The sequence below is a fragment of the Muscardinus avellanarius genome, assembly GCF_963383645.1.
Source record: "Muscardinus avellanarius genome assembly, chromosome: 10".
In the NCBI taxonomy this organism is placed as follows: domain Eukaryota; kingdom Metazoa; phylum Chordata; class Mammalia; order Rodentia; family Gliridae; genus Muscardinus; species Muscardinus avellanarius.
The window spans coordinates 86627890-86645307 of record NC_137796.1 but is presented as its reverse complement, the minus strand read 5'-3'; the positions used below and the strand labels follow the sequence as shown (position 1 = coordinate 86645307).

Sequence of the window (17418 nt, the reverse complement as noted above, 5' to 3'; positions counted from 1 at the left end):
GCTCCTGTAAGCCAGGGCATTAATCTCCCAGCTTACACCAGAGTGCTGGCTTTGAAAAAGAGTCAAGTGAAAATCCCATTCCTCTGCATTATTTGGAAGAATAATGAGAGCGCTCAGTCTACAACCGATCTCTTTTCATTTGCAGCTATTGAATTACCTGTTGGCTCATCTCATCTTTCTATTTAAAACAAGCAATAAAATATACCCTGGGCCATTTACTGCCTTCAATACTTTTGCACACGCCATAGAGGCTGAAGCCAAATGGGACCGGCGCGCCACGGCTTTTAGTCGTGCCCCAGAGCTTTGCCCCCCGCCCAGCCTTCCCTTGTGCTTTTCTTTGGGAATGCCCTTTGAAACTGGCAGAAAGCCTAGCTGCCAAGGAGGCTCAGCTCAAACGTCACCTCTCCCAAGAAGTCTTCCCTACTTTTCCCCAAAAGAAAGGATATTTTTTCCTCTTAGACCATATCCTCTAATTTAAGTCACAAAGCCTGCATGCTACCTCTGCTAATCTTTGACCTGCTATTTTTTTTGGGGGGGGGGTAGTTATAGTACTAGAGATTGAACTCAAGATCTTTCTACCTCTGAGTTACACTCCCAGCCCTATTTCATTTTTTTAGTTTGAAACATGGTCTCACGAAGTTGCCAGGGCTGACCTCGAACCTGTGATTCTCCTGTCTCAGCCTTCCAAGTACTGGGATTACAGGCATGTGCTAGACACCTGGCTTGATCTGCTATTTATCAAGTGTTTGCACAGTGCCAGGTATCATTCTGAACATCTTACATGTGATCGCTGATACAACCCCCAAAACAATCTTATGATAAGGATACAATGATCACTATTTTACAAATGAAGAATCTGAGGCCCAAGGAGGTGGAAAAAAAAAAAAAGCTGGCCCTAGGCCACATGGTCAGCTGGTGGTAGAAGTGGGCATCTAACCTAGGTGGTCTGGTCTCAGACCTTACCTCTAGGATGCACAGGCTCTTTGAATGGGCCACGTTTCCTCCAGTTGGTCTTATGCTATGCAGACAGAAGCCCTCAGCTCAGCTGTGAAACAAGATACTGAGCACAGAGACAGAAGACCTGGATTCGAATGGAGCTTTTGCAGCTGAAGAATTGGATCTCACAGTCCATGAAAGACTGTATGACTCTCCTATGCCTCTCCCCAGTTATTTGCCCCTCTCCCTGGGGACCTCCTGTCTATTACCATGTGACCTGCTGTGCTTCCTGGAGGGAAACACCCCACCACCACCACCATCCTCCAATTAGCATGAGGCTTGGACGTGTGAATCGTCTGGCCCATGGGATGTGGGCAGAGGTGACAATGTCACAGCAGAGCAGAAACTAACAAATATCTCAAGGTTTAATCATCGCCCCCCACCATTGCAAAATGGTATGTCACAGAGAGGAGTATTCCTTGGATCCCATATAACAAAGGATATCTCAAGCAGGGCCACAGACAACACACAGCTGGCACGCCACACGGGCAAGAAAGAAACCTTAGCGCTGTGGTCACTGAGATTGGAGATATGAGTGCAACGTAGCCTAGTAAAAGCTGCAGCACCATCTTCCCTGGAGTGGAGAACCACGAGAGGGTTTTATTTTAAAATTTGGGGGTATTGGGGATAAAACCCAGGGTATTCTACCTCCAAGTTGTACCCTTGGCCCTCTTTATTTTTTTATTTTGAAAACAAGGTCTTGCTAAGTTGCTGAGAGTCTTGCTAAATTGTAGAGGTCAGCCTGGCACCTGCAATCCTCCTGTGCCAACCTCCCAAGTCCTGGGATTATAGGCATGTGCCACCATGCCCCAACTCTACAAAAGGATTTTTTTTGTGTGTGGGGGGGTCCGGGAATGGAACCCAGGGTCATTCGACCTCCGAGCTACACCTCCTACCCAATTTTTTATTCTTTATTTTGAAACAGGGTTTCACTAAGTTGCGTAGGGCCTCACTAACTAGCTGAGGCTGCCCGAGAACCACGCTCCTCCATTCTCCGCCTCCCGAATGCTGGGATTACAAGCCTGTGGCATCACTCCCGGCTTATACAAAAGTATTTTAATTCAAAAAAACAAATATGCCCCTTGTTAGAAGTGTGAACATGAGTTTGAATGACTGAGTGGAGTCACAGAGATCATTCAGAATTAAACTCAGATGGATTAGACTACATAGATTCCAATCAGACTACAGACTGGAGGGAAGATACCAAGTCTTGCCAGATTTTGAATCCCAGCTGAGTGACCAACTGTCCCAGTTTGCCTAAGACGATTCCAGAGTTACCACTGAAACTCCTGAGAAACCCTGGGAAGCAGGCAAACCCAGACAGTTGGTTACCCAAACCCCCGGCCAAGAACAGCATCAGGGACATGGTAGGAATCCAGAAAATATCCATCAAAAGAATAAGATCAGGCAGCTGCCACATTATTCAAGCGAATGGCAGAAGGGCTGAGGTGGGAGACAGGTGGTCAAGACAGGAAAGAGGAGGGACACACAGGAGAGCAAGTCTGAAGGTAAATGGCTAGAAGTGACGCTGACTGGATGAGTGGACATGGCGGTGGGAAGGAAGTATTGGTGGAAGGGTCAGGGGAAAAGGAGGAGGTGATGATGTAGAAAAGACAAAAGACACCACGCCTGCAGCTATGCTGGAACATGCAGGTGCATTTGTTCAGATGCTCCTGGCTCAATGGTTCCCAAACTGGAGTGTGTCTCTGCATCACCTGGTGACTGGAGGGCTGGCTACTGCAGCTCACTGGACCCACACCCTCGGCTCCTGGCTGCAGAGGTCTGGGAATAGCCTGAGATCTGCACTCCTGACATGCTGCTGATGCTCCCGGTCTGGGGACCACCTTGAGAACTACTGCAAAGGATAAATGACTCCGAAAAACAGAGAGAAGCTGGGAGTAAAGACACACAGCTGGGTGTCCCCAGGGTTTGACAGCAGCAAGAACTCAGGTGAGAACACTGGTGCCCCACATGACAACAGATATCAGTGGGCACTGCAAACGCAGACATCTGTGGGTTCTAGCATGACCTGCCTCCTTTTGTCCATCCATCACAAGATAGATAAATGAAGATTTGCAAACGGTAGAGTTCAGGCATTTTAATGCTTGATTAGTGATAAGGTATTGGTTCTTCAAATCCGGCACTTTAAACAACTTCCGGGGTATCACTGAGTGTAAATAAACATTATTTATGAAATAAAAGATTGCTTTCGCCGGGCATGGTGGCGCACGCTTGTAATCCCTGCGCTTGGGAGGCAGAGACAGGAGGATCGCGCAGGTTCGAAGCCAGCTGCGCACGCTGGCTTAGGAGACCCTGTTTCCAAATAAAAATGTAAAAATAGGTCTGGGAGTGTAGCCCAGAGATAGAAGGGCTTCCAGGAACCCCAGTACCACCAAAAAAAAAAAAAAAAAAGATTGCTTTCTTTTTAAAAGTTGATCTTACAAGCCAGGTGTGGTGGTACAGGCTTGTAATCCTTGTACTTGGGAGGATGAAATGGGTGAATCGTAGGTTCAAGACCAGCTGCAAAAACTTAGCAGGAATCTCATCAACCTAGTGAGAGCCTGCTTCAAAACAAAAGCAAAAAAAAAAAGGGGGGTGGGGTGTAGCTTGGAGCTAGATTACCTCCGAGTTCAATGCCCAGTTCCCAAAAGTAAAAAAATAAGAGTTGATCTTATAGAAGTAGAGAGTAGAATAGTGGTCACCAGACACTGGAAGAACAGTGGGGAAGGGGTAGAGAGGGCTGCTCAGCCAGTACAAAAGTACAGTTTGCTAGGAGGATGAAATTCTCATGACACAGTAATGTGACCAGTGAACAGTCATTTCCTATACATTTTAAAATAGCTAGAGGGCAGGATTTTGCATGTTCCCAATAAATAAATAGTAAATATCTGAGATGACAGATATGCTAATTACCCTGATTTCATCATTGCACATTGTATGTATGTGTAGAAATATCACAGTGAACCCTATGAATATGTATAATTACTCTGTGTCCATTAAAAATAAAAAGACTCTTCTTGATAATTAATCATCCCAAGGCATAGGTTACTACACCTCTGACTTGATTTACAGTTGGTTAGTTAGCAGTCATCATTCCACTATGCTTTTAAACCATAAAGCCCTACTCTACTTAACATACTTACTGAATGAACTGAATGAATTGGGCATTCTCTTTTTCTTTTTCATTTATTTATTTATTTATTTATTTATTTATTTATTTATTTATTTATTGGTGGTACTGGGGACTGAACTCAGGGGCAATCTACCTCCACGCTACAGCCCCAGCCTTTTTTATTTTTTATTTTGAAACAGGGTCTCACTAGGTTGCTGAGCATGTTGCTACAATCCTGAGGCTGGCCTTGAACCTGTGATCCTCCTGCCTCAGCCACCCAAGTACTAGGATTACAGGCTTGCACCACCATGCTCGGAGAACTGGGATGGTCTACTCTCCGTAGGCTCAACAATTTCTCTCATGTTGTTCTTTCTGCCTAATAAAATATCAGGGCCATAACTGCAGAGGATAAACCTCCTTTTCCTCTGAATGATATTGAAGAGAATTCCATAAAGTCTGGGAAATGTTGCCTAAGTAGACCGAATTATAAATAAATCCCTTTAATTACAGGAACAATCAGCAATCCTCCCCAGAAAAGAGAACAAGCAAAGTAGAAGAACGGATCAATACATATATGACTGTTTTGTCCTTTCACTGAACAACTATCTTGAGTTCTAGCTAATGAGTATCACGGCATGCTCCCTGGGAAGGGACTATGACCATGATGGTGACAGAAGTCATAGACTGAATAGACAGCAAATTCATTCACGTTTCCCATTTTTCCCCAATTACCTCACCTCTTCTTCAACTAATTCTTTTTCATTTTGGTCATCCCAAAGGAAATAGACAAGCTGTCCCATCTCCAAGATCCCAGCCCCTCCTAACCACATCAACAATCCTGGGAGCCCCTGAGTTTTAGCTCGTGACCTACCAGCCAGCGGTGAATTCCACATGGGCGTCAAAGAAGCCAGTGACCTGGCCGGTGGCCACCTTCCAGCCCTCGATGCGCGCTCGAATCAGGCCCTCTCTTTTTTGATTGCGGACCACCTTCACCAGCCCGGGGTAGCGTTTGTGGACATACTCCTCCAAGGGGGCCTTCAGCTCCTCTACAAATGACAAAAGTCAAGAAGTCCATGAATATGTCATCACGAATTTGCACCCAGCCCACTGTGAGGCTTACAGATCTTCTCAAAGCTCAGCGACCGCAAAAAAGAGTAGGTGTGTTAGTAATTCTAGTAGAAAAAAACAGCCTGGTCAGTCTGCGACTCAGCAAACATCTCTGACACCCTCATCCGGGACAGCTATGTATATGACTGGACAGGAAACAGTCCCAGCTTTTATATCCCAACTGCTGCAGGCTGGCATATGTCCTTTGAGATTTCCTTTCTTTGTGGCCATTCCTACTTTCTTAGCTAGTATTTCTGTCTTCCCATTGCCCTCTGGGTCCTGTTTTCAAGGTCTCTTCCATGTGCGCATAAACTGCTTCTTATAGAATGTGTCCTGGCTGGCCCAGGGCACGCACCAGATGCAGTGTTAATAGGACCCGCGCTCGTATAAGGATGCAAAACAAATCTTTGCAGAGTAGCTAAAAATGCTACTACTGTAGAAATATGGCTGAAGCAGCCCTGCTGGGGTTTGAACACTACTCCCCCTTCTGCAATGAGCAGGTGATAAAGTTTTATTTATATGATTGAATTTAATCCTTACACCAACCCTAGGATGTTGCTAGATTAACTCTATTAACTAGAGAGATTAACTCCATTTTTTTAAATTATAATACAATCTTAGGGAAGCCTACCTGTCCCAAGGCCACACACCCAGTAATGGAAGAGCAGAAACCCCACCAACCATGATGAAGTCTTCAGACACAGAGGTTGATACCTGTGTGTACATAGAGTCACCAGATGCAGGAAGACTGGGGAAAGAGCTAATACAGGAGGATGTTTAGATAGGCGCACCCTCCGGATGTCCTCCTGGACACTCTCATTCTGTAGATGAAATGTTACGTCCAGCAGCTGCCCAGCTGACTCTGCCCAGCTTTAGGAAATGTTATCTCTGGCTTCCCTGGAGAGAAAGCTAAACAGGCTATACTGCCAGATATTGGGAAGATCCCTCACTTCCTAGGTAAAGCTGGCAGCTTTTGCCAAATTAAAGTCAAACGTTTGTAGCCTACAGAGAGGTTCACCTGAGTGTGTCAACAGCCCATCACCCCTAGAATAGAAACATGGCCATGTGGTCCAGGAAGAAGCACAGAGAATGCAGTATAGAGACAAAGGGAGTAAGAGCATCCCAAGGTGGGTGGAGACATGGAAGTTACTGTCAGTCAACGGTGAAGTAGCATACTCGTAGTACTTGGGAGGCTAAGAAAGACAGGAGGATCATAGGTTCATGGCCAGCCTTAGCCACTTAGCAAGACCCTCAGTAACTTAGAGATTCTGTTTGAAAATAAAAATAAAACAGGGCTTGGAGTATAGTTCAGAGACAGAATGCCTCTGGGTTCAATCCCCAGTAACACACACACACACACACACACACACACACACACACACTCTCTCTCTCTCTCTCTCTCTCTCTCTTTCTTCTTCTTCTTCTTCTTTCTCTCTCTCTCTCTCTCTCTCTCTCTCTCTCTCTCTCTCTCACGGTTTAATGATGGGATTAGGAAAGGATATTTACTAAACTGTGTCTCCCTCAAACTCATCTGTTAAAGTCCTAAGTCCTGGTAGCTCAGAATGTGGCTGTACTTGGACAGCTTTAAAGGAACGATCAAGTTAAGATGAGGCTGTCAGGGTGGGCCCTAATCCAATCCAACTGCATCCTTAGAAAGGGAAATCTGACACACATAGGCAGGGGCCTGCACACATACAGGGGGATGCCCATGGCAAGAGGGAGGCCATCTGAAGGCCAAGGAGGAGACCATGAAGAACACCACCTCTGCTACATCTTGATCCTGAACATCCTTTCCAGAACTGAGAGAAAGTATCTTTCTGCTGTTTCAGCTCCCCAGCCTGTGGCATTTTGTTGTAGCAGCAGGAGAAGATTAGAAGTAGGAGGCCAGTGGCAGAATGCCATCTGCTTCAAGAAGAAAAGTGTAGGCTGGGGCGGAGGGAACAGACCTCTGGCCCCATGGCTCCCAACACGCGGTTGGCACCGAGGTTGGAGGCAGACGGCCTTGGGCTCAGCTCCTAGTGCCACTGTGCCCTGCCTGAGTGACCTGGTCAAGGCAGCCGGTCCTGCTGTGCCTCCTTTTCCTCGTCTATAGAATGGAGATGATAACTCTCTCTCTTTCTCTCTCTCAGCAATTGTGAGGATTAAAAGGGTTTGTACGGAGGGAACACCTAAAACCATGCCTGGCTCAGTGTAAACGCTGCAGTAAGGAGCTAGTATTAACACTGGTTTTAGTTTCCTTTTTGCCCTCCAGACAGGTTGAAGGAACCTGGACAGAGAATTTCACAGCAGCCCAGGATACCTGAGGAAGCCATGCTAGATGTGATGAGAACAGGCTGACAAGCCAGTAATGTGGTCTTCAAGCTGGAGGGGGCATCAGCATCAACTGAAGCTGCTGACACAAACTGCCAGGTACCTCTGCCCAGTTTTTCCTCTAGTAGATTTGGGCTAGGACCTGAACATGTGCGTTTCTAAGGAGACCCAGGGGGAAAAAACACACTCTGAGAACTACAGAGCTCGAAATGCATGGGGCAGGCTTAGCACATGCTTGGCCTGTAGCATGCTCACCATCAAAACTTCTGGCTGGGATTTTTGCCTGAATCACTGCTGTCATCATCTCCATCGTCCCAGAGTTGGTGAGGGGCCAGTGGAGAAGCCAGGCTGTGAAGAACCTTGCTTCTGTATTCATTGTGGGAGAACATAAGCCAAGCAACTGGGATTGCAGTGGCCCAGAGAATTTTTAGCTCCTAAGAGTCACTGCCGAGTTCATGTTGGCTGGGTTTTCCTGTCGGTTAAGTGAGTTTCTTGGAGTGAGAACGCTAGTGAAGAGGTTGATGCTGTGTTGTGGGGATGTGTCCTCCCCAAGATCCTGGTAGATGTGGCTCAATGTGGCAGTGTCCAAAGGTGGGGTCTTTGGGAGGTGATTAGATCTGGGGGATTAACATCCTTCTGGAGAGACTGGGATAGATCTCATGGGAGTGAGCGGAGTCTCCAGAGACTGGCTTAATATCCGTTGAGAGCAGGCTGTCATAAAGCTAAAGCAAGTTCACCACTCGCATTTCAGCTCTCCGGCACACACCTGCTCACCACTGTGACACACGCTCCCACTCCCACCATGTGACACCATCTGCCGAGTGTGGGGTGTGTGTGTGTGTGTGTGTGTGTGTGTGTGTGTGTGTGTTACTGGGGAGTGGACCCAGAGGCATTCTACTTCTGAGCTATACTCCCAGCCCTACTTTATTATTTATTTGTAAATAGGGTCTCACTAAGCTTCAAAGGGCCTCACTAAGCTGCTCCTATCTCAGCCTCCCAGGTACTGGGATTACAGGTGTGCACCATCATTCACCATGCTTTGATATAGCATGAGGCCCTCATTTTGAAATTCCAAACTCTGAGCCAAATAATGCCTCTCCTTTATAGCTTACCCAGCCATGGGTACTTTGTCATAGCAACAGGAAATGGACAAGGAATGTTGGATAAGTCATGCCTGCTTATTTTCCCTTCATTATCCATGAGTTCTGGGGGATAGGGAGGGACAGAGGGGCCACCACTGAAGGTAATAGCCATGGAATAGATCACATGCCCTTAGGACTTTATGATGGCAACCCTCTCTCCTCACCAGAGTTAGCCTGTGATGGCAGGAATCCCTCTAAGTTCAGGGAGTTTCCAGTGCTGAGCACAGTGCCCAGGGTCCCACAGGCACTGACAGCTGTCAGCTGGGGCCTCGCTGTGGTTCTTCCTTGTACCTAGATGCCAGCTCCTGGCTATACCAATCAACATGTCTAAGTATGCAGGCTTTTCCTCATTTGTTTAGCTGTAACTGAGACTTGCAGGGAGCAAATGGGGTAAGGGTTTACAAAGTTGGAAAAGAAAGTATAGTGTAGAAAGGAATAACTTCCCTTCCCACATCTCAAGGCTACGGGGAAATGGGCACCAAAGGGCTTTGAAAAGTATAAGGGGATAAAAGAATAATGTCTAATCATTCAGCACTGGTTGTATGGCCGTTAAGAGCAAATGAGGAGCTACACATAAAGCCTTTAATATGCATCTAATAAATGTTATTTCTAATAATTGGTCCATTAGTATTAATAATACAGATCCATTTTATAACTTCCCATGAAGCAGAAGCAGCTTGTCTTCCCACGTTACCAGTATCATTTTAGAGTCGGGACTATTTTACCCCACACAGAGAGGAAAAGGCACCATTCTCACTTTTATGAAGTACAGGGACACCTTGATCCAGATGCAACGGAAGTGGCAGCCCATGAGCTTTTATGGGAATACTAGGGCAGATCTCAGGATCCCACCAGCAGGGTGCAAGAATGAACACCACTGACAGCGTTCTCTTCCCAGCCCTGCAGTGTGACCCTGGGCTTCCTGAGGTACAGGGTTGTCTCCTTGCCTAACCGAGAAGACAACTCAGACACAAGTGCTCCCTCGAAGACACTACAACCTAGCTAAGGAGAGGAAAATCATTGAAAAATTACAATATTTAGCATTATAAGGTAAATGGAGCCAATGGACAAAGAGTAAAAATCACAGAGGAAAAGTGCTACAAGGAATTATCAAGGAGAAATTATTCTGGCTGGGTGTTCACAGAGGAGGTGTTTAAGTTTGGAGGCAGGTTTGGATATGCACATTCACTACTCCAGAATAATACACAGGCGCACAACTGAATCTACCTAGGTGACAAAAATCACAGGGACCAACGTTTCATTCTAAGCAATTGGGAAGATGCCATTAATTAAGAAAAGTCTGGGCCTGGTGGTATGTGTCTATAATCCTAGTACTTGGAGGGGCTGAGACAGGAGGATCACAGGTTCAGGGCCAGTGCTAAATAATATAGCATGACCCTGTCTCAAAATAAAATAGAGGCTTGGGATACAGCTCAGAGGTAGGGTACCAGTGAGTTTAATCATCAGTACTGCAAATAAAGAGAGGGAAAAATAAGGGGCCGGGTGTGGTGGTGAACAGTTGCAATCCCTGTGCTTGGGAGGGAGAGACAGGAGGATCCCGCAGGTTTGAAGCTAGCTGCACTGGCTCAAGAGACCCTGTTTCCAAACAAAAATATAAAAAATAGGTCTGGGAGTGTAGCCTGGAGGTAGAAGGGCTTCCAGAAACCCTAGTACCACAGAAAGAAAGAAAGAAAGAAAGAAAGAAAGAAAGAAAGAAAGAAAGAAAGAAAGAAAGGAAGGAAAAGTAAAATAAGGGAAAAGAAAAAGAAGATGATGAGTTTATTTGGAGACATTCAGAGGTTGACAGGTGAACGAAAGGCTAATAGGTTCAAAAAAGAAAAGGTGTCAGGGACAAAGTAGTGAAATCTGATGGTGTATAAAAGGGTGATGGTTCCAGAAGATGGAATGAATAAGATGTAGAACCAATCTTAGAAAAAAAAACATGCATTCAGGAGGCAGGAAAGAGAGAAAGAAATCAGCAGTGGGTAGAAAGAGCACCATAGAAAGGGTAGAATTTCACAGAGGAAGAAGAGTGCATTGACTTTCCTGCTATCTATAGAGAGTCACATGGATGTAAAGGACATATCCCCATCCTCTGACAGCTACTCACCATCAAGTGTCAGCAAAGTCAGGTGCATTGAAGAAAATGAGAGCTGAGAATTAATGGGCCATTAATTGAGACCAAATAGAAGTTCCAAAATGGGACTAGTGACAATAAAGAATTCCTTTTTGGGTGCCACAGGCTCCTACAGGGACGGGGTCAGCAGAGAGCGAACTCCATGAATAGGACAGCTGAGGAGAAAAATCCAGAAAGGGTAGTCCTGGTGGGACACAGTTGTGACAGAGGGCACTGGGTTCTTAAGATGTAGAAAAGGAGAGAGAGACCAGAGTGGGGGTGCAAAACCCCAAATTTATCTTAAATTGAATGGGTACACAGGTTCCCAAGTCAAACAAGGTCCCAGTGCCTACTGGGAGAGCAAGAAGACCCCCAACTCGAGTGTAGTTAGAACCATCATGCCAGCCACCCAAGATCCTTCATCATCCTTCCCAGATGAAACCATTCTTGGACATTATAAGGAAAGAAAGAAAAACATTTTATCTGAGTTTTTATTTTTTTTCTTACCAACAAACTCAGAGAAGGAAACAAAAACTCATTTCTGCGAAGATAAATGTTTACCTTCCAGGGTTAGATGAAATTCAATATTAAATTGGCCAGGTGCCATCGGGGAATCCATGTGTTTCCTAAGATTTTGATAAACAGTATTTGGGGTCCCCAAGAGGGGAGAAGCAAATGTTGACCATGACCAGAAGGGACTGGTGAGGGAGATACAGCTATCTCTTAACAATAAATGTAACACCTGTCATCCAGGCTTAAAGAGTTTAAAAAGAAAATAAGAAAGGTATAAACGGTAGGAACCACTTTCAGTGATATTACACAGCAGACATGCAAGGCTCTAAGCCTTGTTCAAGACTAAGGGTTAAGAAAGTAAACTCATCTTTGCTGGCTTCCAAAACCATCCCAGGAATCTCAGAGCTGCGTGGACATGGGCTTAGGAAGAGGGCACGCTGTCCAGGGTTGGGCCAAGTCTGTGGGTCCACAACAGCGGGCAACCTTATCTCTCAACACTCACACAGCAAGTCTTGGTGATGGGAACAAGCCTTCCACTTCTATAAGACACGGAGACTCGGGAGCACTAGTCTAAGCTCAAATGAATGTTTCTCAAACCTCCACTGGCATTAGAATCTGTAGGTCTGAGGTACAGCCCATGAAGCTACATTTCTTCCAAGCTCCAAGAGAGTGGTGGATAAGCGTCAGGTAGCTGTGGTTCAGCATATCCCCTCATCTATGACATGTCAGCCTGCTTCTTCATGAATTAGTGCCTGTGTGTGGAAAAAGGTCCATCCCAACTGAGCAGACATTCCATAATCTGGTGATGCTCTACCCACCTTGGCCCTTCCCATGACTTGGATCCTTCTTGTCCTGCCTTAGCAAAATAAATAAAATAACAAAACAAAAAAACACCGAATCTCTTAGCGATGACTTCTGCCTAAATGTTGAAGACTTGTCACGCCACTGGCAAAACCTAAATCCTGGTTACGCTTGCATGGAACAATCTCTCAATTATGTCCGTCCCTCAACCAGGATTCATGTGTTCCTGGCTTCTGTTCTCAACCGCACTATTCCTACTACTAGCCCAGTAATCTCCCCTCAGCTGAGGGGGTGCATTCCAAGACACTGAGGGGATGCCCGAAACCAAGGATAGTACCAACTAAACTCTCTCTATATATTTTCTTATACATACTTTCCTATACAGTTTAATTTATAAATTAGACATAGGAAAAGATTAACAAATATGGTGAATGATAAAATAGAACAATGATAACAATATACTATAATAAATGCTTGCATTTGGGGGCCATCATTAAGTAGAACAACGATTACTTGAACACCAGCCCTGTAGTGCTGTGATAGTTGAGTTGGTAACTGAGATGGCTACTATGTGACTAAGTTGGGTAGTGTATATAGTTTTACAGTTTGGATCTGGAGTGTGTCCCCCCAAATGCTCATATGTTGAAAGCCTGGTCCCCATTGCACCAAGGTTCAGAGGTGGGGTGTGGCTAGAGGAGGTGGATCACTGGGGCGTGGCCTTAAACTATACCTGTCCTTGTCCCTTCCCATTTCTTGCTCTGCTTCCCAGCTGCCATGAGCTGAGCGACTTCCTTCTCCACACCCTGCCACCGTGATGTGTTTGCCTTGGAGACAACCAACCACGGACTGAACCTCTGAAACCATGAGCCAATAAGCCTTTCTGCCTCTAAGTGGCTCCTGTTAGGTATTTTGGTTATAGCAACACAAAGCTGACTAATGCAGAGAGCAAGGAAAAGACTGGACAAAGGGATGAGTCACATCCCCGGAGGGACAGAGCAGGGCTACATGAGATTTTATCACAATACTCAGAACAATGTATAATTTATTATGAATATTTCTGGAATTTTCCACTCAATATTTCTGGATCAAAACTGACTTTAGATAACTGCAACTGTGGAGAGCAAAATGCAGAGAAGGGGGAAGAACCATGATGCTACTAATATTACAATCAGACTGATATTCCTTCTGTTGCCATCAGCACCCCCACGGTCCCTCTTGCCATTCATATTACTCACATCTCTCCCTGCCAGCAGCTGCAGAGGTTTGGGCATGCTGCTCCCTGGGAATGCATGGGTTGTGACAGCTGGGGACGAGAAAATAGCACATATGGCATGTTCCAATTAAAAAACAAAACAAAAACGCCTGCCTCTAAGCCAGTGCTCCTTAGAGTATGCATCACCTGGGAGCTTGTGAAAATGCACATTCCCTGGCTCCTCGCTACGCTCTCCTAATTTAATCATCCTCGGTGGGGCTGAGCAGCAGCCAGAGGACTCTCATGCAAACCCAAAAGGTCTCAAAAGCCCTGCTTAATTGTTTTTCATCGTTTGCCTATTATAAAATACACTTAACTAAAATCTGTCATTTAAAGTTATACAATTCAGCCGGGCGTGGTGGCGCACACTGGTAATCCCAGCATTTGGGAGGCTGACATGGGAGGATCGAGGTTTATGGACAGCCTCTACTACTTAGTGAGGACCTTTGCAACTCAGTGAGACCCCGTTTCAAAATAAAGAACAAAAAAATAGGGCTGCGAGTGTAGCTGGGAGGTAGAATGCCCCTGGGTTCCATCCCTAGTACTGCAAAAAGAAAAAAAAAAAGATATACAATTCAGTGGCATTGAGCGCATTCACGATGTCATGCAACCATCCCCACTGTCTGGCTATAGAACTTTCATCCACCCAGATACCAACCCTGTGCCTTATGAGCAGTCGTTCCCCATTTCTCCCTACCCCAACTCCTGGAGCCTACGGATGAGTTTTCTCTTGCTTTGAATTTGCCAATTCTGGATATTTTATAAAAATGGAGTCATAGGATATGTGGTATCTTGTGTCTGTGGGTCTTGATCAATTTTGAAGAAGGGGAAGGAAAAACAGTGTGTGTGTGTGTGTGTGTGTGTGTGTGTGTGTGTGTGTGTGTGTGTGTTAGAGAGAGAGAGAGAGAGAGAGTTTGTTAAGCCCCTTGTGCTCACTGAAGATCTCACTTGGCTTTAATCTCCATTTTGGTAATGGTTATCAGACGCTTATCCCTGTGCACAGTCTGATCAGCCGTCTGGCCACTTTCTCCCAGGCCAGGTCCTTGCTCCCGAGATGTGCTTTATGTCCCCACGGGCCATCAAAAGCTACCCCTGTCAAGAAGTGTCTGGTAAGACCCTTAGTAAATGTCTAGACTTCCCCCTGAAGGATCTATTGTGAGCTCCTTCAGACAAGGGGAAGGGGCTGTGGCAGCCCTGAGAGGATGGTCCAGTCCTTGCTTCTTGTTCGTGTCCAGAGCCCCCCGCCCCCATATCAGCATTTGCCTGCATCACTGATGGTAACTCCCAGCTGGGGCCTTAGGACAGTCAGCTCAGGAAAACATTGAATTCAACACAGGGTTTTGGTTCTGATGTTAATCAAAACACTCTACATTTCTGAGGCATCTTGTTTCCTAAGATATTTTCGTGTATTATATATGTGAGAATCAGCTTTGAAAGAACATTAAAAAATAGATTTAAAACACCTGGATTGCCAGGTGAGCCTGAGTAGATCTTGAAGCCTAAAATAACCAATCAACTTCATGTATAAAATTAGCCATATGAACACCAATAAAAATTTTTAAGTATTATCTTTAAAACTGACAAAGAATGTGGATGTAGGAGAGATACTTGGTTGCATATCTAGTTCACATGATACATTGGGTTTCTTCTCTGTCAAATGGAGATAGTAACCAGGAGTGGTGGTGCATGCCTGTAATACCGGTACGCGAGAGTCTGAGACAGGAGGATGACAGGTTCAAAATCAGCTTCAGCAACTTAAAAAGGTCCTCAGCAACTTATTGAGATCCTGTTTCAAAATAAAATAGAGCCACGGGCATAACTCAGAGGTAGAATGCTCATTCATTCAATTCTCAAAATCACAAAAACAAAAAAAAAAAAGCAAATAAATGAAGATACTAAGCCACAGCAATGAATGTGGGTTTTGTGAGACCCAAAGTTTTGTATAGCTTGGAGGAATCCTCTTTATAAAAAGGGGAAAAAATATCCTATTTTTAAAAAATTCTATAGAAACACGTGCACACAGCTAGGGCCCACGAGACAGCCCTGAAGGGTGTCCATGCGAGCGAAGGCCTAGGCTGCAGGCTGGTCAGCTTCCTGGGGATAACTCGCCTGGGGGGCTGACTCCACCCACGCGAAGTTCCCCTCCTACCCACAACCACTGTTTTCCAAACATTTCAAATACTACGCTTGTCTATATCTATAATGAAATATTTATATCCCCAAATTGCTAACCCGGCTGACTAAAAATGTCAGCTAATCATGAAATGCTCCAGAACACTATTCAGCCAGATTAGATCCCCTTTCATAATTTAACCAGGCTGTCTTGCGAACTTGTCATAGCTCACAATTTTTGCTTTAACACATTCAGTCCTTCTTGCCTGCTATGTGCTCTTGTAGCCACTTTACCTGTGTCGACTCCTTCCATTCTCTTAATGGCTCCAGGAGGCACTGAGGCACGGAGAGGGGGACATGGGGTGAACGTTTGTGTCCCCCCGACACGCACAAGGTGAATCTCCCAATATGGTATTAAGAGATTGGGAAATGATTAGATCATGAGGCCACATTAACATGAGAGGGATCCACGCCCATATAAAAGAGGCCCGAGGAGGCGTATTGTCCTTTCCACCACCAAGGACATGACGAAGGACCAGGTCCTCATCAGACTACTTTGATTTTGGACTTCCCAGCTCCAAGAACCCTGATATATATATATATATATATATATGTGTGTGTGTGTGTGTGTGTGTGTGTGTGTGTGTGTGTGTGTGTGTATAGTTTGGGGGGCTGTTACTGGGGATGAAACCCAGAGGCATTCTATCTCCAAGCTACACCCTAGCTCTATTTTTTATTCTTTGGTTTTATTTATTATTTATTATTTTTATTTTTATTATTTTTTTTGGTGGTACTGGGGTTCCTGGAAACCTTCTACCTCCGGGTTACATTTCCCAGACCTATTTTATATTTTATTTGGAAACAGGGTCACTTAAGCCAGCGAGGCTGGCTTCAAACCTGTGCCATTCTCCTGTTTCCGCCTCCCAAGTGCGGGGATTACAAGCATGCGCCACCACTCCTGGCTATTCTTTATTTTTGAAACAGACTCTCACTAAGTTGTAGAGGGCCTTACTACGTATCAGAGGCTGACCACGAACCTGTGATCCTCCTGTCTCAGCCTCTCAAGAACTAGGATGCCTGGCGCAATTAATTTTCTGTTTATTAATCATCCAATCTAAGGTATTTTGTTATAACAGTCCAAAGAAACAAAGATGGAGAGTAACTTTCCCAAGGCCACATCGTTTGCAAGTGGCATGCCTGCCCACCACCTCCCTGCCTCCAGTTCCTGTGGCTGTAATGCCATAGGAACTGAACGTGAAGTTTGCTCACAGCAACCTTCAGAGGCTTGACCTGAGCTTGCCCCGAGAACTGGCTCCTTCTGAGCGCTCTCAAGCGCCCAGGCATTTACTTACTGCTGGATTATCACTGTGCCCAATTTTATTCTACTCTACAGGTTCCTCATGGGCTGAAGGTGAGTTCACAGTACCCAGAAAAATGAGTCTCAGTGACACAAGAACCGCGTGTCTTGTGACACACCCCACCACAGGGCAAGGGTGTGTCCATCTCTGAAACCCTGGTCCTTCAAGAACATCCCTGGGAGGGAGCAAGCACGGAAGAATGCAGGATGAAAGAACCCGAAGGCATCTGGAAGGCACATCCTCCTCCCTGAGCACCTCTCAGCGTGCAGACTTAAATGACGCACTTGCTGACTCCGGGGCGGAGGCAGGAGCGGAAGAGAGACAAGAGCGAGGAGCTTCCAAAAGAATGGGGGAGATGTAAAAGGGATGCTTTTTGCTGTGTGTGAAAGCATTTTAAGAGCGATTTCAGCGTGAGATCAAAGCAAGGATGAATGAAAGCAAAGACTGGGTAGAAGAACGAAAAGAGTCGTGGGGTGCAAAATACCAAAGTGTTAAACTACACGTGCTCGGCAGAGGTGCCCAGGAAGGAAAGCCGTCTCCGCTTTCAATGCCTTTGTGAAGAGATTTTTCTCTACTTCTTCCATTTTGATTCCCCCCCT

General features: G+C 45.5%; 1 protein-coding gene across 1 annotated transcript in view; it reads right to left on the bottom strand.

The window, feature by feature from the left end:
* Nucleotides 1–17418, bottom strand: part of GALNT17 (polypeptide N-acetylgalactosaminyltransferase 17) — a gene marked incomplete at both ends in the record, with an annotated part of 480311 nt that overhangs the window by 212504 nt on the left and 250389 nt on the right. The window contains one exon of the mRNA XM_080703050.1: nucleotides 4980–5154. Coding sequence (XP_080559176.1) covers nucleotides 4980–5154 — 175 coding nt within the window. The remainder of the gene's footprint in view (nucleotides 1–4979; nucleotides 5155–17418) is intronic.